Raw genomic sequence first — 22,369 nt, forward strand, 5'->3', positions numbered from 1 at the left:
CATCAGAGCCCTGTAGTTTGACTAGTTTTTGAGATTGTGTGAGGGAAGGGTTATCCACATCCCTGCAATGGCTTTCCTACAATGTCTGCTCCTAAAATGCAATTTGATTGTAAAAAAACAGCACAGGGACCAACACCTGGGCTGCACTTTCCAGACAAGGTCTTTCACAGATGCAGACCTTTATTGCAAAATGCCACACACACACCTTTTATATAGTGTTATTTTTACTCTAATACACAGTTATGTTTGTAGAAAATATATTAAAAATACAAAACTGAAATATAACTGGATGTCTCCACCCACCAGACCGTAATCTTCAAGTCATGCCATACATTTTCCATTGGGTTTAGGTTGGGACTCGGACCGGGCCACTCGAACATTTACCTTTTCGTTCCTTAGCCCCTCCATTGTGGTCCTGGCTGTGCGGTTCGGGTCTCCGTCCCAGTTTCAGCTTTCTTGCAGAGGGCAGCAGGTTGTTCTCAAGGGCTTTTCTATATTCAGGATTCAGGAATTGAACCTCATATCATGTGAATCACCAATTTGCATCTCGTCTGACCACAAAACTTTCCGTCACATCTACACTATAATTTACATGTTTTGTCACAAACTCCTGCGTCATTGTCTTCAACATTATCACCACAGGCCAGCGTTGTCGGGACTGGGATATTGTCAATGTAAGACACTGATTCACCTCTCAGACACAACTTTGAAGCCAACAGTTGTTTGAAAGATTTGCAGTGGCATCCCTAACTCAGAAACATTGACATTTTCTCCTGCTCTGTTCTTCTCTACCACTTTACCCCAACTTGATTCGAAAGCCTTTGGTCTTCATGGTTGGTTTGTCGTATCTGGAAATTCAATATCTAATGGAAGAAACGCAGAGACAGATGGGTTTACTCTTATGTCAAGCTTTGATTACAGAGAATAACACATTGTGTCGTTTCTAACTAATATTTTGCATCTGTACTGATCTAGGATTGCAATAGCAAAGGGGTTGAATACTTATGTATTTGAGAATCTTCAAATAGTCTTTAAAAATCTTAATTTACATAATATCAGCATTTTTTTTTTTTTTAGCTTTAGCAGTTTAGAGTAGATGTAATATTCTACATACAAAAGACCCATGTGAAAGCTTCATGATTGCAAGTTCAATCTGCAACAAAATGTGGAAACTGCAGGGAAGTGAATACTTTTGCAAACATACCCATCTCCACCGATTTAAATACAATTTTAGATCACAGAAAAGTAAGTTATGCAACTTACAAAAAAAAAAAACACACTTTCCTTTTTTTATACAAAAACAAGGTACAGTTTTATTTTCAGATCAATAATAAAAGTCAACAAATCCTACAAATAGCGATTGGTCGAGAAAAAAAAAAAAAAATCCAGTTTGGTAAGAAAATGCTTCCACGCGCGTGTTCCTCAGTGTTTGCGTCTGTGTGCAGGAGTTTCTGATCAGGAAGGGGCTACGGGACAGGAGTCTCGGCAGCACAGGTTCAACTGGACACTTAAAAAATAAAACGGTTTCCATCTGGAACAGCCTCTTTCCTCTGGTGTCAGTGTCAGTCGGTCAGTGTGCCAGTAATTCACACCGAGAGCGTTACTGAGAGCGGGGGCATTACTGTAACTTTGAAGGACAAAAGTGGAATACTACGATCGACACGTTTCATTTAGAAAGAGTTTCTTCTGCACAGAACAGAGGACTTGAATTATGAAGAGGGGAGTGGGGGAAGGGGAAAGAAAAGAGAAAGGGACCCCCCAACACCCCCTACTCTAGCTTTAACACTTCAAAAGCCTATCTGTTCGATGTTTTGGTTGTCGTCAATGCCACCTCTCTACTTCTCTCAGACTTTGACCTTTAACCCCAGAGGGACGACAACGCACTTTTCAAACCAGGAGGCCGAGCTCGGGAGATGGCACGGGTTCAGCAGTGGACTTTAATGCTCACGACACTGATCGGATCCCTGCCGCTCGGGAGGTGGTGAGCCCGCCCCAGGTCTTAAGGCCGTCTATTCCCTGTCTATCAGTTTCTCTTTCACAGTTTCTGGAGATTTTAAAGATCCAAAAATCATTAAAAAAAAAAAAAGAAAAGATACAGCACAGGACAAGAGGGATATGGGAGAAAGACAGATGAGGGGTCAAAACAGAAGTGAACCAAGTACGCATGGCCGACTGCACGGCTGCATTGACAACAAGAGCAGAAATGTGTCCTTTTTATGCCCAGGTGGAGAAACGCAGATCTTAAATGCCTCCGTTAAATCCCACTGTGTGCCAGAGAGCCCGAAAAAGCAGTAGTTGGTCTAGATCTAGTAGCTTCTGTCGGTTGTGTGTTTAGTCCTCGGTCAAGAAAGAGCGGCACAGTAAGAGCTCAGCAGGATGTAAAAGAAAAGTAGAAGGTGACACGTGAGACAGAGGAAGGAAGGAAGGAAGGAAGGAAGGAAGGAAGGAAGGAAGGAAGGAAAGAGCAGAGAGACCGAGTCGAGAGTATTCAGGTTTGTGCCGTACAGAGGTATCCAGAGGGGCGGGGCCGGGGGCAGGGTCATGCCGGGGTCACAGAAAGTAGTCGGCGACAGGCTTTTTGGAGGGGATGCCGCGCGTCTCCTGCGGCGCCGCCTCGAAGATGATGAACTCTTTCTGGAGGTGCTCGTCCAACTCCAGGATGGCCGCCACGTTCCCACACCTGCGGACGGAGAGAGAGGGGCGTCAATACAGACTGAACACTTCCCTCTCTTACACACTGATCTATTACCATATTACTGCTGCGGCCGTCGGTCTACCTGTAGCAGTAGTTGGGCGCAGACCACACAGTCAGCACCGTCTCATTGAAATGCCACTTGTACCCCTCCATGACCAGCTGGTGGGCCCGGCAGATCATGTCGATGTCATTGGCAGCGTTGAACTGGGCCACCACGTCGCTGCCAAACAGGTACCCGGCCCCTCGGGGACTGACACCCCAGCCTGTAGTGTCTGAGAGAAAGAGGGGAGCGTAAGGTTAGACACAGTGGCATCTGAGCCAGGGACACAGGTTTACACGCACACTGACCGAACAGACACTGGAGTTAAACAATACTGTACTGAAAGAGTTAAACTGTCTGGATGCTGTGCTTGTGTTCACTTGTTTGCAAAAATAGAAAAGGTTTCTAAAATGAAGATTGTTTACAAATTATACACACACACCCATATACACATGCATATATACACACATATATACAGACAGGTGACAAATTAAAGAAAAAACCAACACAAAGTGTCTCAGTAAGGTGTTGGGCACCACGAGCCCCAGAACAGCTTCAGTGCTCTTGGCATAGATTCTACGAGTCTCTGATCTACTGGAGGGATGAACACCATTCTTCCAAAAGACATTCCCTCATTTGGGGTTTTGATGATGGTGGTGGAGAGCGCTGTCTAACACGCCGGTCCAGAATCTCCCATAGGTGTTCAACTGGGTTGAGATCTGGTGACTGAGAAGGCCATAGCATATAAATCACATCATTTTCATACTCATCACACCATTCAGTGACACTCGTGCCCTGTGGAAAATGCCCCCCACAGCATAACAGAGTCTCTGGACTCCCTCACTGTAGGGGTCCAGCAGTCAGGCCTGTCCCATTCTCTTGGTGTCCCACACATGCACTCGCCCACTTGTCCAGAACACGAGCCAGTTGAGCGTCTGTGTGACTGAAGCTCCTGCCATTCGTGCCTCAATAATAACCCCTCTGTCAAAGTCGCTTAGATCCTTTCCTCTTGCCATCTTGATCCAAAATCGAGGTAAACTGGGCTGCTCAGCATTTGTACACATGCCACAGAGCATGATGGGATGTTAATGGCTTAATTGTATCATGCAGTACACCTGTTTGTTTAAGGGTCAATGACATGATGTGCATGTGTGTGTCCGGAGTCATTATTTTCCCAAATGGTTTTAAAATAAATACATGTAATATATAAAATTAGTCTATGTATCTAGTTTAAATGGACCAATTTCATTTTATTTAAATACAATACATTTGAGTTTTGGTGTTCCAAAGCCTAAAATGTCAGGTGGTGCAACCATCCGAACATATATGCAGAGAACAAATTTATCTAAAATGTATGTTTTAGAATATATTAAATACATTTTAATGATCATAATAATCTTTCTGCATCTATTTTAATTTCTATTTCAAAAGAAACACCTGAACTAAATAAATTAACCTGGCATCTCATTGTGAACCTCCAGTCCAGTGACAGAGTCATTCATGAAACAGTTTTTTTTTTTTTTTTTTTTTTACAGTTTTAAAGAAGCTTTTATCCCTATGGGAAATTGGATGCTTAAAAACATGTGTTTCTAAGAAATGTAATAAAAGCCCCATAAAAAAAAAAATTAAAGGGAAATGGAGTAGGTCTTCTGTATTTTAGACAGTACAATGATTCATATGCACTTGTATACAGTTGTGGGAAATACATTAAAAGTATACATTTTTAAATTAATATACGGTTGCGCCACCTGACATCTTGTGGGTGGTAAAATCAGAAATAAAAATTAAAAATTAAACAAAATGCCATGTTAAAAGCTATAAAGCAAACAAGAATACACAGCATATTCGTGTGAACATAAATATGTATTTTACATCCATTTTGCTGTGCATTTCCCCCCCATTTGAAAACCTTATTTGTCATTGACACCTTAACCTAAAATCATGTGGACCACTAGGGTCTTGGTAGTAATGTTCAATTTGCGTCTCAGGTACCCGGCCTCTGCATAACGAAGGCATAGGCTTTTGTTATGTTCCTCCACTCATTTAGTCAGGTTTTTCCTTTAATTTGTCACCCATCTGTACATACAAACATACATGCAAGTCTGCAGTTATGAAGCTTTCAAACAGAACATTATATTTAGAATCGACAATCTAGGCTACTCCAAACTGAAAGCTAAAAAAACACAAATTAAGTATATAAGACAGACTTTGTAAAGAATTTGAAGATTCTCAATTGCAGTGTATTCAACACCTTTGCTACAGCCACTATGAATCAGTCCAGGTACAAACAATTTGTTTGAAATGTTACACAATGTGTGTGATGGGTCTTTCGCTGATCAATCAAACTTGACTTTAGAGTAAAGGCATCATATTTCTGTAAGTATTGCTTCTGATGCCACAACTCTGGATCAACAAAACCACCACAGAAACCACAGTTTTCGAAACTAGTGAGGGAAGAAGTGGCAGAGAAGCACAGATCGGGAGAAGGTTACCAGAAATGGTCAAAGGCACTGGATTCAGTGAAACTCCTCATTACGCTCCAGTTCCCAGAAACATGTTAGAGCCCTGCTGTAGATTCCTGAGAATTTCCGTCACAAACTGTGATTCTACTTTTTAAAACAATAGTTCGTAACTATATAATTTCAATAAGGATTTGGTACTCGACAGTGAGACGTTAGATCACAGCCACTTTCTTCCAATATCGCATCATACATACATACCCGCCCGGACATATGGTCACAATTTCATACATGGACTACAATGTGAAATGCATTACTGAAATAATTTTATACTAATTTCCTCTTAAAAATCCTGCAGGCATTCCAAGAAAAGAAAAATACTACAAAATAGATCTGTTCTTGTTTTAAAATGTATGGTCTCCGAGGTAATTGAATTCCTGGTGTTTTCAGTCGATCACAAGCTTTGAAAAGTGAATGCAGGGCCTGTCCATTTATGTATTTACTTTAGAATTGTTTTTATTTAACATTATATTGTTTATTTTATATTGCTTTTTATGGGTGCTGGTCCTTTTCACTGCAAGCGATCTGGAAAAAGCTATTTCTGTAGTCACTGCAAGTAACTTTTTTTTCATTTGTTTAATATAGGTTTTACATTTTTATAACTTGCTCTGTATTCTAGTATTACAGTGCGACTACACAGGTACTATATGAATTATCATAACTAGATGAGAAACTCTCTCATTAACATCTTTATGAAAATGGAGAGAATTCATTTTTAACTTGTTCACAAATATATATTGAAATGAGAAAAGATTGTAGGTAATATTTTTCTACCAGTAGAACTCCAAATACACACATCAGGTACTCTGCAGATTCTGTAAAACATGTATAAATAACTGTTTAATTGTGTAATGTAATACACGCCTAGTTAAAAAAAAATGCACTGAAGGGAGGATGTGGTTTTGTTATATTGCATTCATTTAAAATGTATTGTCCATAAAAATTCCAATGCTTTTATTTGTGAGTCTGCTTTTTTCCTAGAAATGGAGTGAAATAACCTTTTCATTTTGATTTGAAACAAGTAATGTCAAGTTCATAATTATTTTTAGTAGTGAATCTCTCCCTGTGTCCCACTAACAACTTCCCCCTACATACTGTCCTTTCACTATTCAAATCAGTAGCTCAAACAATACATAGCCTTTAAATCATCCGAGTTACACAGAAATGTGATGCATAAGATCACATCTGCTATCAATCTGCTCCCTGTCCGACATCCCAGTTCCTTCACGTTTAGACCCATGGTGACACCCCTGGGGTTAGAAAGATAAATGAATAATAATAATAAAGTGTAAATAGTATTTGTCCAACAGATGTGCCAATGGATAAACACTGCCAAGAGACTGACTCAAGACAGGACTGGAAACAAGAGCCCAATTTCTCCGCCTTACCTTCTGGGTCGGACCACAGCAAGTCACACATGGGTCCGTCATGAGGCACTTCCTGTTTCCGGTCAATGGTTCTGATCTGGTCCAGAGTCTGAATGGAAGGGGAGAGGCCGCCATGCACACAGAAGATCTGCAGAGAGAGGGGCAGGTGTCAATACCCAAACACAGGCACGGGAAAAAGAGAGAGCACAACAGAGGAGGAGACTCCGTATGCTCACCTTGCCATCGATAATGGCCGACAAGCTGAGATAGTCAAAGATCTCGGTGCAGTAGCGCCACACCGTCACCGAGCCGTACTTGCGCAGGCACTCGTCGTAGAAGCCGTACACCTGGGTGATCTGCCGGGACTCGTGGTTGCCCCGGATCAGGGTGATCCTGTCGGGGTAGCGCACCTGCCGGGAGAGGGAGGCCGTTAGCACAAACTAATCCTATCCCCCTGATATTTGGAAAAAAAAAAAAAAAAAAAAATCCGATATATTGATGCACCAGCACCCCTTCACAATTTTAAATCGGTCGAAGCGAAAGCAAGAGCCTCGCACGTTTACCTTGAGAGCCAACAGCAGCAGGAATGTCTCGACACTGTAGAAGCCCCGGTCCACAAAGTCGCCCATGAAGAGGTAATTAGTCTCAGGAACATCGCCCCCTACCTGCAGGGCGAGAAACAGCAGAGCATGTCAACAGAGCACATCTCGAAAAGAAACACTAAAGAACTGCATTGAAACATACAGCTTGTTAAGATTTTTTTTGTTTTTGTTTGTAACAATTTAAAAAAGTCCGTTAAAACCCCTAATTTGGTAGGCTGCTGGAATGCATTAACTATGAGTGTCTTTTTGTGAAACCTACTGCTTCAATTCATCACTTTATGCCCCCCCACTTCAACTTCTAAATCGTTTAGCTTAAATTACTTCTCCTTTAGAAAAGTTAAGGGAATTTAAGCAGTATCTAGGGGACTTTTAATGTGAATAATATTGTTTTTTTTTGTTTTTTGTTTTAAACCAGGACATCACTAGGATTTGAACACATTCGGGGCTCAGCAACCCCAGCTCTGTGATATGGGTAATAATCACAAATGTAAATACCATGATGACGGGTAGTTAGTTTAAAAATATGCGCTGATGCCATCATGTTTTATGATATTTTTAAAAAGTAAACACCAGAAAATGTCTGATACTTTAACAATGATTTATAATGCTGGGTTTCATATATACTCATATATAAAACACACAGTAGTCATCTTCTAATAAATGCATCCACCATTAAATACAGATGTTACATTCTTCATTAGTGTGTTTTTCATTGTTATAATACTAGTCCTGATTTAAATTTTGATCTGAAATGGTGAATTGCACAATTCTTTTTAAACATGGCAGCTAACGCAGCAAGAAAAACTAAAGACACTTCCTAAATACAACTTCTAAATAGTCGGCTCTTAAAGCACTGCAACCGAAACTGAAATAATGGGATGGAATTGGAATCCGAAGAATAGATCTGCAAAAGGAGTTAAACTGAGGGACCTCATGTAAACTTGATTGGTAAAACATGTTGCTCTGTGCCATGTTAGCATTACACAACATTTTCATTATTTTGAGTATAAATATATACAAAAACATATCTTAAATCATCTTTGAAACAATTTCTCATACATGAATACATGTGTAAGCCAGTGTAAATTACAGTAGAGGTGTAGGGACAGTTACATTTATTATACAAATCTACTGTGTGGCACTCTGCCCACTGATTTGAGGAGGACTTACTCTGAATAATTCTTTCAGGTCATAAAACTGTCCGTGGATATCACCACATACCTAGAGAGAGAGAGCATGATGAAACAAGAAAACCAATCATTTCAACGAATAATTATCCTTAGATTGGATTTCAAAAACCGCTGGGAATCACAGTAGCCGAGAGGGGAGACCACGAGCACCACAGCACAGTTCGAGTCGCACATTTGTGCTGCTCATTTTCTAAAATATCAATTCTGCACAGCTCAGTCACTTTAATGCAAAGATATGATGCAACAAAACATTGCCATCGATTATTTTTTTTTATGATCATCTGAAACATTTCCTTGCAAAACAGTATTGTAGTAGTGAAATTATTTCTCTTTTCTCATGTGAAATAATTCTCACAAATTCAAACTGTGGAAAATAAGGTCCCAAGATAAAGTTAAATGGTTGATTTAAAAATAAAGTTACAGCTTTTGGGTTCCTTTGGAATTATGTGTTAAGCAGTTCAGAGGAAAAATCTTCAGAAGGAACAAATTTAAATATGCTTTGGGAATTGTCTACTTAATGCACTGTGTAAATGAGTATACTTGACATGTATATGCACTGTATTTAAGAAGGATAAATCTGCTCGACAAAATTCACATTCATTAGACATGAAATCTGATTAATTCCTGGCAGATACATTGCTTTATGCAACAACTTGCCCTGAATAAATCAGAGAGAAAATGGTAACAGGGTGAGTTTCAATCGTCCAAACTATGCCAAATCAGTCATGTTCAATTTGCATTTCTGATACAGTATACTTTAACATTTGTACACTGCTTTGGATAAAAGCACCAGCAAAATGAAAACTGTTCTACTGCAGGAGGTACTTACTGTGACGGGTGAATCCACTCTTTGTACATTGCTTTCTTCCACTAGAATCTCTCTGTAATAAGAGTGAATTGTATTAGATATTTTACAACCCATTCTGGCGTTTTAACAAGTTCAGATTACTGCAGCCTAATATGAGATTGAGATAGGGATCTTTAAATCTGATTAACCTGAATTAAACCCATTTGTGTGTCACATGAAACATCAGGTGAGATTTGAGAGAGGTCCCATTACAATTTTGACTATATTAATCAAGTCACTGGAATTAAACTGATTTAAATACTTCAGCAGTATGCACAGGTACTTTCTAAACAAAAAAACATTCAGAAGGCAAGTCAGTTATGACCACCTAAGAATATTACAGATCTATAAGACACTTTACATAGATGTATTGAATAGGCAAAACTTCTCAATTATTTTCCCTTTTCTAGTCAGAGCTTAATGTGTTTATTTCTTCAGAAGAATTTTTCGACTACTGAGTGGATTGCATACAGACCCCAGTGACAACATGAATTACAGTTCAATCAACAGTGTGTGATGAATGCAAGGCCCTAGTGAAAATGTTTTCCAGCACGTTACCTGGCCTTTGCGCACAAGGCCTTGACCTCATTCTCCTTGATGAGCTCACACCTCCTCAGCTGGTCGATCTGTCTGTCCAGGTCGCTGATGTCAGCCATGGCTCACAGACAGACAGACAGACACTCTCTCACACAGACACACAGACGGCCCGGCATGCAGCAGACAGGAAGGAATGGAGAGATGGACACTCTGCAGGAAGACAGGATATCTTTAGGTTACTTGATAAAAATACACACACACACAAGCAAACAGACACCTAGTATAATCTCTCACACTAAAAATCAATGCTGTAGGTTATAAAGTACAGATTTCTACTAAATTTAAAAAAACAGTGGTATTGACAAACAAATAGTTTTCACCATGCTAAGGCAGTACAACGTTTACTGGTAAAGCCCTAACCTAGGTAAAAAACAAAACAACAAAAGCGTGGTGACTGTGACAGTAGCAGCTTATATCTGTAGATTGTAGATATCTTATAGAAAGACTTGCTAACAGATCACACTTGCTGAATGTACTCACATTCATGGGGCGCAGGGAATTATGCTTTTTCCCCCCCATTAAGCTGAATTGGAATAAGAAATAAGGACAGTCACAACTCCACAGCTGTGAGTAGGCCTATATGTTATGTTTACTGTACTGTTTGTCTTTTCATGGTGTGTCAGTTTTAAAATTACTTTCATTTAAAAATACTAGCTTTAAAATATACAAGGGTCATTATGCCATGTGAGCAATACAAGTACTTAACATGACTAAAATAAGCAAAGTCTCCAAATCTAGACAGGGACAAATCAGACACCAAGACTATAAGCTTTTGGGAAGGGTTGCCAATTGTTTCAACATGAGAACAGAGAATCACTGTCACTCCTCAGTGACCAGGCAACATTTAACCTATTGCGAAAAACAAAAACAAATAATGAAACTGTCAAAAGTTAAGGTAATGAATTTCAAGTGAAATCTGAAAGAAAGAAATACTTAAAACGCCCTCCCCCACAGGTCGACAATCAGTCAGGCAGAGACCACTCAGGTACCTTACTTCCCACTGCAACACCCCTGCTTATAACCATGGATAACTTTCCCACAAAAAGTTCAACAGGTACATTTTTGGGTGGACAAGCAAAATTTCAAGGCACCTGCCATGCTGGGCAACCAGAATTTAAAGATTATGACAGACCCTGCTGCCCCAACTTGGAATAACTGTCCAAAAACTGAGATGTATTGGTAACGTAAGCATGTTTCAATGGCTTCAGAAGCACTTTTATGTAGAAAGGAACATCATACATACAGTGAAATATAGTGGTGGTTATTTGATGTAATGGGGTTGTTTTGCATCTACAGGTTGAATCTAAAGGTTCCCTCTGCTAGGGGGCTACCATACCAAAAATCTTGGATAACTTCACAAAACAAACTATTCCCTCTAAATGGTTTTAATTTCACTCTGTAATATGTATCTAGCCATATGATATAATGATGAATTTTACTTATCATCTTAGAAAAAATGGTTAATCATGAGTTATAATGAAAAGAGTTAGAAAAAAATGACCATAGAGTAGTTTGTCTTTCTTCTAAGTACGAAAAAAGCATTTGTTTGAAGTCTGATCATTACTGCGGTGGACAGCACTATGTAATTATCAGGTGTAAAATGCATTTAACTGAAGCACGTTTCCATTAAAAACAATTAATTTTAAAACTGGACCAGCTGCTCGCTAGGCAATAAAAACGAGTAAGCAATGATCCAATATGCAATTATAGGGAGTGGACTGTATACTGTAGACTTCAAAAATATATTAACCTTCTCAGTGACCGCACCACACCTCAGCACTTTGTTTTTAGCCACAACCCAGACAGTATAAATTATAGACAGTTGCACATTACCCAACTTCTCCACAAACAACATGCACATCAAAATCTCTTGACCAATAAATACAAATCTGGTACTGTCCCAATAGAACTGAATAAGCACCTTTGCATATAGGCTATTATCACTTAACAAGGTGTAACAGCACTCCGTCTCAACCAAGTGAGTGACATAATTATGTAATTTTAGAAAGACACTTGATGTTATTGGAAAACAATCGGAACATAATACTACTGTCACTTGGACCAAATGTGTTTTTAATACTGGTTCATTTAAAATGGTAAAGATTTCTATCTGAACTCACTTAATTTGGGAAATAGCTCCTTGTACTTTATTTTTTTTTATTATTTTGTTGCTTTGTTATAAGAAACAAACGTATCTTCAGGTACAAAACTGGTACCTTGTGAAGGTCAAAACTTGAAAAGAGTTTGTTTGCCAAATGACATAGAAAGATCATTTGGTAACAGCAAAATGAATAACTGAACTGACAAATTGATTTAAGAATTTATGAACTGATATATTGATTTATTTAATGTTGACCCTTATAATGCTGCATAACCTACACAGGCTTTCATATATACAGGCTAAGAGTTAACTAGCATTCGCTCTTCAGATGGGGCAATTATTTGAATTGCTTGCTTCTTGCAAACACTATATAAATGTGTAGGCCTATATTTACATTGTTATTTGTTTTGTGGATATAGTTTGATGAATAGAATAGAACTCATGAAAGAAATAAGTTTCAGTCAATTAAACCCATGCATACAGACCCCATTAAATGTTAAAATAATTCAAAAGTTAGTTCTACTTTATATTTGGAGAATAAATTGAAAGGGTACCAGGGGGGGGGGGATGGGAAAAAAGAATAGGGGCAATTAGGAATAAAGACAGGTGGAACTTTTTATATTATAAAGTCTGCAAAAAAAACTGCAGAGCCATGCAGCCTTCAGGAAACAGCTGACTGACACTCTGGTACTGAGCAGCTATTGAGCAACAAGAATGAGAAAAGGTTACAAATGAGAGGCGCTGCATCCCTCTCTCTAATGATCCTCCATCATACTTTGTAAAGTACCACCATATCCTACTAGTGCCCTGTTTAAATTAACAGCAACCCTTTGGTATACAACACACAGGTAATCACTTCATACAGAAACCTATGAAGACAGTCAAACTTCTCTCACACTAAACATTTAAATGGCACAAATGGAAATGCACATCTCTCTTGTGTTTATCCTAATATGACAGACTTCAACTGATCCAGGTTTCCATGTTCTGGGAAAACATCAGCACCACTGCAAAACTGTCATTATCGGTACTAGTAGCTGTGCATTAGTCATTTTACTGCAGGAGTGGTTTAAAATAACCAACAAGACAAAACCAAAGTGCAAAGGCAGTCACCCTAGTTATCTACAGTACAGTCATCGAAATAATACCAATTGCATGCACAGAATCCTTAGCTCAATATTAGCTGATTGTGTAAGAAGTAGTGCCACGAATTAAACCCTGCAATGAGCACTTTGCAAAAAATGAAAAGGTGCCATTACATCAGAAACTACTATATGTTTCGGTCTCTATTTACATAGTTGCCAAATATCGCGCAACCGCAGTGTGCGCCGCCCGGGCCGCCTGCTCGGGTACGGAAGAGACCTGCAGGCCAGACGGGTCTTAAACTTTCATCTGCAGCATTTCACCCCCAAATTCATTAATACGTGTCTGTGTGGGACACCGATTTGGGGTGAGGAGGGTGGGGGGGACACCAACACCACCCGAATAAGGGGGTTTGTGCGCCGCGTCCGTACTGCATATGGACCCGCATCTGGGCCGGGCCGGGGCATTGTGGAAGCCAGAAAGAGCCGGTTCCGATCAGAAGTTATAAACACCTTTCCAGTTGTGCCGGACCGCCGCCATTTTGAATGCATGTTGCCCACAGACAGGCAAACTCGCCGGCCCTTCCGCGACAGTTCAGCGTGTGGTTTTCGGCAGCCATACACACAACACACCACATACAACACACAACACACAACACACAACATACACAGTTTTACCCCGACACTAACACGTCTCCAAACTACAACACGACTCAGCGCAGGAAGCCGGGGAGTCGCGGTGAAACTGACGCGGGTGTCTGCGCTGGTTTTGGCGGATGCAGCGGAGAGGCCCAGTCGCCGCCACCGCGCCTACCCAAAGCTGTCCCCCCACCTCCCCCGGCCCGGCAGGCGGTTCCCGGCGGCGGTGGCTCGGCGTACCGGCGGCCGTGTTACCTCGGGTCCGGAGACGGGCGGCTCTCACTCGGCTCTTTGTGCGGCTGCGGCGTCGCTCGGCTCTCCCTGTCGGGCGCGCGCATACATACACGACCCGGCGCTTCCGGTCTCGGGGGCGCGCGCCGCTCGCCCCCGCCGATCTGGAAGACGGTCGTGCGCGCGCCGGCGGATTGGCATCGGGGACGCGCCCCCCTGGGTGCAGTGTGATAAGAGTAGTGGATCATCTTACGACTTTGCTGCTTTTGCAACAGCATGCTAGGGTATATTGTCAAAAGTGTAGAATTGAGAACAAGGGCAGTAATGTTCAGACTGTACAATGCACTAGTTAGAGCTCATCTGGATACTGTGGACAGTTCTGGGCTCCACACTTCAAGAAAGATATCGCTGCTCTAGAGGCAGTTCAGAGGAGAGCAACCAGACTTATTCCAGGTCTGAAGGGAATGTCCTACTGAGAGACTGAGGAACTGAACCTTTTCACCCTGGAACAGAGGAGACTACGTGGGGACTTGATCCAAGTCTTCAAAATCATGAAGGGCATCGACCACATCAAACCAGAGGAGCTTTTCCAGATCAGCAGGGACACACACACCCGGGGACACAAATGGAAATTGGGCTTCAAGGCATTCAAAATGGAAAACAGGAGACACTTCTTCACACAGAGAGTCGTCACAATCTGGAACAAACTCCCCAGCGATGTGGTTGAAGCTGAAAGTTTGGGAACATTTAAAAATAGTCTGGATAGGATCCTTGGATCACTTAGATATTAATAAACACCAAACCAGCACGATGGGGCAAATGACCTCCTCTCGATAGTAAACTTTCTTATGTTCTGATGTTTGTTTTACATAGTCAAATTAATAGGAGTGCTGATGGGACTCAGCACTGCTGCAGGGGGTTATGGGGGTTTATTGCATTCCATATTTATTATTGTGTTGAACGACCCTTCCTGGATATTATTCAATTGCATATCACATAGGGAGATAGTGTCCGCAGTAGTTAGATAGTTGATTGCTTGCAGGCTTCTGCTTCTGATGGTATTCAAATGTTCTGCTCTGGGACTAGAGCAACAAGCTTTGCACTGCAAGAACGGGTACTTCATTAGCTTTCCTGACTTATTTAAATAAACAGTTTCTTATTCTGGATCTTTTCTCCTGAACATATTTCTACCTTTAATCAAGTGCATTTGAAATAAAATTACACCCCCATTAGTCGGTCATATGATACTTTTTCAGCTAAAGGCTGGACTATTCAAATGAGGTGAAAACACTGGTTATGCGACCTGTACTCTCCTAAAGGAACTACAAAATACTCAGGCGACCAGTGAGGGCCCAACTTGCCCCTCACTCGCTGTTGGAAATTCAGAATTGGGATCCTTTCTCCTGGCAATAATGGGGCCCTTTTAGCCTTGCTTCTATTGTGCTCACTCTCCCAAGTCTGGTGCTCTTTTACTCTCTCAGCAGCCGTGCAGTCAGAATGAATCCTATCGGGCACCCAAAAGCTGAATTACTGCCTTCCATAAAGCCGTACTTTTCTTCTGGTCTACTTAGAGAAAGGTGGTCTACACCCAGTGTACACCATCAAGATGCACTTGGAAACTGGAGGAAACTCTGACAGAAAGAGGTCTGGCAGACCCAAAGCCACAACAGAATCAGAAGACACGCTTCTGAGAGTCAACAGCTTGCGTGATTAGCGGCTGACAGGACACTTAACACTGGTTGAAGAAAGCAAGTCAGTTTCAACTGTGAAGAGAAGACTTCAAGCTGCAGGTTTGCAGGTCGAGTGGCAGTAACAAAGCCATTGCTAAGATGGCCCAATAAGAAAAAGAGGCTTGCCTGGGTCATGAAGTACCGCCAGTGGACTACTGAAGACTGGAAAAGGTCTTATAGACTAATTAATCAAAATTTAAAATCTTAGGTTCATCACGCAGGGTTTTTGTATGCCGTCGAGTAGGCAAAAGGATGGTTCCTCAGTGACACCAACTGTCACTCATGGAGGAGGTGATGGTCTGTGGCTCTTCTGCTAGATCCAGAGTTGGTGACTTGCACAGAGTGAGTGGCACCCTGAACCAAAATGGCTACCACAGCATATTGCAGCGCCATGCAATACCCTCTGGTAGATGCCTAGTTGGTCAGGCGCTACAGCAAGATAATGACCCAAAACATGGGATGAACTGGACAGAAGCGTGAAAGAAAAAGCAACCTGCAAGTGCAACACATTTGTGGGAACTTCTGCAACAGTTTTGGGAAGAGCTTTCAGATAAATATTTGATATCCATTGTAGAAAGAATTCACTGAGACATTAAACTGCGTACATTTCTATATAAACTGGAAAAATGTAGGTGTTCTAAAACTTTTGACCAGTAGTATATATATATATATATATATATATATATATATATATATATATATATATATATATAAAAATTACATTAGTAATGTACTGTTCATCCACACTGGTGTGTTTATCACTATTATCCACAACTTTTGTCTGTATAGGTCATTTTCAATCACCTATATAAGCTCAGGCAACTGAGGCGCGGCTTCACTGTCTGATGGAGGGCAGAGGAAAGCCTGTGCTGTACAGTTTTAACACAGAGGACACGAACAGAGTGCTCAGGTGTCCTGGTATGCAGTCCAGAGCTGACACTGCTGCCGGTCATTCTGCTTGTCTAGCAAAACATCATTTTGGACGAGTGATGGTACTGCGACTGGAAAAGCCTACGAAGTGCACAAGAAAGGTAGGCATACTTCATTTTCTGTATTTTTTAGTGGAGGTATTTTCTACATTTATTGCCAGGGCATATTGTGTGTTCCATGCTATGAATGATTGTAAATTGAATGGGTCCTATATACGTTGGTTTAGTCTCTATTGTCATCCACTTTTTTGTTTTAAACAAATCTGTGATCTGTGCTTAAAGTGCTGGTGTTGCGCTTTTTTTAATTCATGCAGATATTATGGATATTGTTTATACTTCATGTTGTTGTTGTAGTATTACTATTACTATTGTGCAGTTAAATAACCTTCACTTTTGTGTGTAGATACTGGGCAGTAAAACACATATTAAATGCAATTAACCTGTAATTCTTTTTTTTTAGATTTTTCTTCCTGATAGTGTCAAAAAAAGTCACCAGCTGCCACTGTGATGGAGCACACCCCACCCCACTCACCCCCAGTGTCCCAGCGCTGTGCATCATCCAGACAACACACACTACCACACCTGGGGCCCGACCACATCAAAGAAATGTGTGTGTATACAGTGAAGACACATACACATAGGGACAGGGAGAAAGAGAGAGGAATGGAAAGACTGAGCAAAAGGGAGGCTGAGAGAGAGTGGGGACAAAGAAAAATCCCAAAGAGAAAAGTAGGAGGGGAGTTGTAAAGAGAGAAAGAGCAAGAGCGATATGATGAGGCAAGATAGACCCACGGACAAGAAGGGAAGGGAGGGGCATGAGGGAGATGCAGAGCAGGAGGGGGGAGAGAGAGAGAGTGAGAGAGAGAGAGAGAGAGAGAGAGAGAGCGCGAGAGAGAGAGAGAGAGAGAGAGAGAGAGAGGGAGAAACAAAAAGATGCTGTGGTGTTTTAGGAAGTTTCCAGTAGGCCACACAGGAAGTCTCTATGGTAACAAGGGTTCGCTCGTTTCCTGCGTGGCGTTTTGACATCACAACACCGTTGCCCGTGGTAAAGACAGTTTCGCTCTGAGGAAACTGAACTCCGGGAAATTCTATGACTTTTTTCCCCTAGGTGAGGTGAAAAGTGCCCCCTGTGTTCTGTTGCTTAATTCATTATAAACAACACTGGTGTAGATTTTCACGTCTTTATTTTAACGCTGTCTTGAATACTGGCCCTTTTCTGGGGCTCCTTTCACAATTATCCACTTGTTACAATATTGTAAGGGAACGTCTACTAACATCACTCATTCCTATAACATCACATCTTCCTCACTAAAGAAAATAAAGTTATTTATTAGTTACTTTTAAAACAAAATTAGATTATAGTAACATGTTTGATATTTTAATCATTTTAAACTACATACAATTCAGGTTTATAATTTCACTAAACCTGGAGAGGAGTGGTGACTAGTATTTCACTCTCTAGTCAGTCTTTACCACTCACTACACTGTACTCCTCTAATAAGTTTCAGGACATCAAATTTGTGTTTTAGGTCTTAGTAGCGTATGCTACTGGTTGCCAGGTTCCTTTGTAATGTTGCAAAAGTACTGATCCCAAACCAGACTGTGAAGCATCAGCTGATATTCTTGTTTCCTTTCATGATCATAGAATCGTAGGACTGGTTCTTCTGTAATAGGTTTCTTCAGATTGTTAAAGCTTTGTTCCTGTTCGTGTGGCCATATCCATTCATTTTTCTATTCCAACAGCCATCTTAGTGGTGCTGACTGTGCCGAAAGTTGAGGAATAAACTTCTCTAAGTAGATGATCATTCCTAAGAACCTTCTAACATCTTCTTTGCAGCTGGGCTTCTGCATATTCTCTATTGCAGATGTCTTCCTGTGGTCAGGTTTAATGCCCTGATCTGAAACCACATCACCCACAAATGTAAGTGCTTTTACACGAAACTCACATTTATTGCTGAGTTTAATTTTCTTGTCAGGTCCATGACTTGTCTCATGGCAGACGAAGAAATCTGTACCTCCCTTCTGGAGTATTAAATGTGTATAACTTTGAACTAGCCTCGTCCAGTTTAATTTGCCAAAATCCAGAAGAAGCATCCAGTTTGCTAAACCATTTAGCACCAGCAAACTGGGACATTATTTCTTCTCTGCAGGGCAGCTTGATGTGCTCCCTTTTTATAGTTCTGTTTAAATCTCTGGGATCAAGACATATTCTGAGCTGGCCATTTTTCTTCTCTACTATGACTAAAGAGCTCACCCAGTCTGTAGGTTCTTCAATCCTCTTGATCACGCCTGTGGCTTCCATGTGGTTCAGCTCCTCCTTTAGTTCGTCTCTCTGTGAATGGCACCTTTCTGCAGGGGTGTATTACAGGAGACACTTGGTCATCTATGTTTATTTTGTGCTCTCCAGGCAGACATCCTAGACCCTTGAACACGTCGCTGTATGAATAACGATTCATACTTCAATTTGTGATGTCACCACAAAAACTCTTCTCATCAAGTTGAGTTTTTCACAGGCACTTAAGCCTAGAATTGGTTGCACATCTTTCTCTACTATTAACAGACACACCCTGAACTGCTGAGCTTTGTGCTTCAGAGCTACTATGCATCTCCCTTTAACTGGAATATTCCCTCCAGTATAACCAGTTACTTTTATCTTGGCAGGTTGAATTTTTGATTTCACATGCAGAGTTTTAAAATCTTGCTCTGAAATCAGGTTTGCCTGTTCTCCTGTGTCAAGCTTGAATGGTCTAATGGTCTCATTCGCTGTTAAAGGCACGATCCATTCTTTATTTTCAGAAACGCACAGCTCAATGGAGTCTACGAAGAACTCTTCATGTTCATCTTCTTTGACAGTGTGCAGTTTTGCAGCATTTAGCAAAATGGTTATTTTTGCCACACTTGCTACAGGACTTCCCATAGGCAGGACAAACTCTAGGACCATGGTTGTTTGCACATTTACATGTTTTTGGACTAGGCTGCTGCTTTGTTTTTGAGCAAAAATGTTTGTTTGTCTCAAACTTCTTTACTGCATTACTCAGCTCCTTGGCCTGTGATCTGGTTGTTTCAGCAGCTCTACACATGTGTACTGCTTTGTCCAATGTTAAATCTCGCTCACTTAGTAATCTCTCTCTGAACCTGTTGTCTGGTATTCCACATATAATTCTATCTTTAATCAATGATTCTTTTAAATCTCCAAACTCGCACGTCTTGCTGAGCGAATGTAACTCTGTTAGGTATTGATCAAAGCTGCTGTTCTTGTCGCATGTGAAACACGTATATCTCTTGTACGTTACGTTTCGTTTCGGTACAAAGTACTCTTCAGATGTTTGCATAATCACTTTAAGAACCATGTCTTCGCCCTTGTCGAACTGGAAACTTGTACACATCTTCCCCAGTTACATGCAGAAGAATCGAGGCTTTTGTTTTGCTGTCTTCGTTATTAGTGCCACTTGCAGTTAAATATATATTAAGCCTTTACTTAAATCTCTTCCAGTTTTCAGCAATATTTCCAGACAATTGCATACCCGACAGAGGATTTAATTTATCCATTTTTGTTTTTGTTTTGGTTGTTTGTTTTTTCAATTACAGTTTAACACCAGACCATCTTCATTTAATCATTTTACTCATGGGTTATCTCCAGACCAGCTTAATTTAGAGTTATTTGCTTGTTTTCCTCTTTTGTTATTTTTCTTCTTCTTTCAGGACTTTAACAACCACTTCTGACACCATATTATGTTAGTTAAATCATTATTAAGAACACTGGCGTGGGTTTTCATGTGTCTTTATTTTAACGCCGTATTGAACACTGCCCCTTTTCTTGGGCTCCTCTCACAATTATCCACTTATCCTAACATCAGTCATTCCTATAACATCACCCCCCCCCCCAGGGACAATCACAATTTATAACCATGTCAAAAGATTGCACTCAACATGCAATCAAAGACAAGCACTTTTTGCCAGCTAACAAAGAAATCTGACCAAGTGATTTCTGTCAATTCTAATTGTCCAATTGAAAGATCTCACATCACAATTTACAGCCAGGTCTAGATTAAAACAGCAGATACTACATGCAACTTAACAACACACAAAGCCTAATGTCATAATTTGACACAAGTATTTGGGCAGTCAATGCATTTCATAGGAAGATTTCCCCAAAATCATCATCAACTAAACCATCATTCACCATCTCCCTTACTTTACTCATTGTATTATTTTTCCTAGAGAAAGATAAACTTGTATTGTCTGGTCTCTATTGTCTCAGACCCTAATATGGTGATGTTTACCTAGAAACCCACCATTCCTATGGTCTTGACTTGACCTCTGTTCTGTTTCTAATATATGTCCTTCACTGCAAACACAGGATTAAAGAAAATCTCCTCATGAAGAACTCCCTGCCAATATGTTTGAAATCATTTAACAGTTTTTTAATTGTGTGGGGTGCAATAGAAAGAAAGGCAATTGCAAAGCTGTTTGATATGGTGCATCTTGAGCTATCTCTTGGGAGTTTGTTGTAAATAAGAGGCAAACAAAATTTGCATATCAATTACTGTAATTACTTAACAACAAAATACCACATGGCATGTTTCTGTAAATTTCCGGGATTTCTATACTTGTTATAACTTGTTTCAAATGTGCTTCTACATGACTATATTTATAACAGTAAAATGAATAACATTAATCTACTGTAAAAGTATGACACTTATTGACAAATATTCCTGTGTTACTGTCACTGGCAAAGCTGCCTATAAATTACTGTCAATTAAAAAAAAAACATTTTATAATGTACCAAGTTTTTATACAGTCTGATATACCCTTCTTTCCAAGTCTTCATAAACACAGGCCTTTAGAACTGGGTATCACAGTAGTAATGACTCCATTCTGTTGCTGTGCAGCCCGAACCCTGGTACCTTGTACCCAGTGCCACACGACCTTCTGTTATCTTCCATATCTGCATTAATAACTACATTAACTCTTCACTGAGAAGCACCTTTGTTAGTTTACCATTATTTCTAGACAAGGTAATCAACATTCTAGACACGAATGAGAGAGTGGAGCACAGAAACCACAAGAAAGAAAATAAAAGTTCACAGCATATCTACATACATTATATTTCCTTGAACTTTTGAACACGGGTAACTAATTAAAGGTCTGAATTAATGAATGCATTTGAAGCTCAGCTGCATCAGAAGTCCGTGTGACTTCAGCACCAGGGTTAAAAGCCTTTCCATTTCATGAAAGATCCCACAGATGTTTTAGTTGGCCTATTTGTCTGGCACCCCCAAGTCAATTAATCAGATCGATCGGACAGTCAGTTTGGAGTGTATTGGTGACAGTGTGGTACAGTACAGTGCAATACAGTGACAGTGTGGTACAGTATAGTGCAATATAGTGACAGTGTGGTACAGTACAGTACAGTACAGTGACAGTGTGGTACAGTACAGTACAGTGCAGTGACAGTGTGGTACAGTACAGTGCAATACAGTGACAGTGTGGTACAGTATAGTGCAGTATAGTGACAGTGTGGTACAGTACAGTGCAATATAGTGACAGTGTGGTACAGTACAGTGCAATACAGTGACAGTGTGGTACAGCACAGTACAGTACAGTGACAGTGTGGTACAGTACAGTACAGTGCAGTGACAGTGTGGTACAGTACAGTGCAATACAGTGACAGTGTGGTACAGTACAGTGCAATATAGTGACAGTGTGGTACAGTACAGTGCAGTGACAGTGTGGTACAGTACAGTACAGTGCAGTGACAGTGTGGTACAGTACAGTGCAATACAGTGACAGTGTGGTA

General features: G+C 40.6%; 1 protein-coding gene across 3 annotated transcripts; it reads right to left on the reverse strand.

Moving 5' to 3' along the window:
- Positions 1 to 1,280: 1,280 nt before the first annotated feature.
- On the reverse strand, positions 1,281 to 14,053 carry LOC136767907 (serine/threonine-protein phosphatase 4 catalytic subunit B). 3 transcript variants are annotated; one of them, XM_066721979.1, is made up of 9 exons: positions 13,935 to 14,053; positions 9,819 to 10,007; positions 9,243 to 9,294; positions 8,394 to 8,444; positions 7,185 to 7,286; positions 6,858 to 7,031; positions 6,643 to 6,769; positions 2,778 to 2,967; positions 1,281 to 2,680 (listed from the first exon to the last, which is right to left on the reverse strand). In XM_066721979.1, exons 2-9 carry the CDS (start codon positions 9,914 to 9,916, stop codon positions 2,551 to 2,553), a joined length of 924 nt encoding a protein of 307 aa, XP_066578076.1. In that variant the 5' UTR covers positions 9,917 to 10,007; positions 13,935 to 14,053; the 3' UTR covers positions 1,281 to 2,550. The 3 variants fall into 3 exon arrangements, with proteins under 3 accessions (XP_066578076.1, XP_066578078.1, XP_066578077.1); XM_066721981.1 differs by having other exon boundaries at positions 13,920 to 14,012; XM_066721980.1 differs by lacking the exon at positions 13,935 to 14,053 and adding an exon at positions 13,719 to 13,840.
- Between the last annotated feature and the right edge of the window lie 8,316 nt (positions 14,054 to 22,369).

The sequence above is a fragment of the Amia ocellicauda genome, chromosome 14 (genome assembly GCF_036373705.1).
Source record: "Amia ocellicauda isolate fAmiCal2 chromosome 14, fAmiCal2.hap1, whole genome shotgun sequence".
In the NCBI taxonomy this organism is placed as follows: Eukaryota; Metazoa; Chordata; class Actinopteri; order Amiiformes; family Amiidae; genus Amia; species Amia ocellicauda.

Excerpts from the sequence above, each read along its gene's own strand:
- LOC136767907 (XM_066721979.1), bottom strand. The coding sequence starts at position 9,916 with ATGGCTGACATCAGCGACCTGGACAGACAGATCGACCAGCTGAGGAGG. Across the intron at positions 6,770-6,857 it reads CGGCCATTATCGATGGCAAG|ATCTTCTGTGTGCATGGCGG; the intron begins GTGAGCATACGG and ends CTCTCTCTGCAG. Across the intron at positions 2,681-2,777 it reads GCGCCCAACTACTGCTACAG|GTGTGGGAACGTGGCGGCCA; the intron begins GTAGACCGACGG and ends CTCCGTCCGCAG.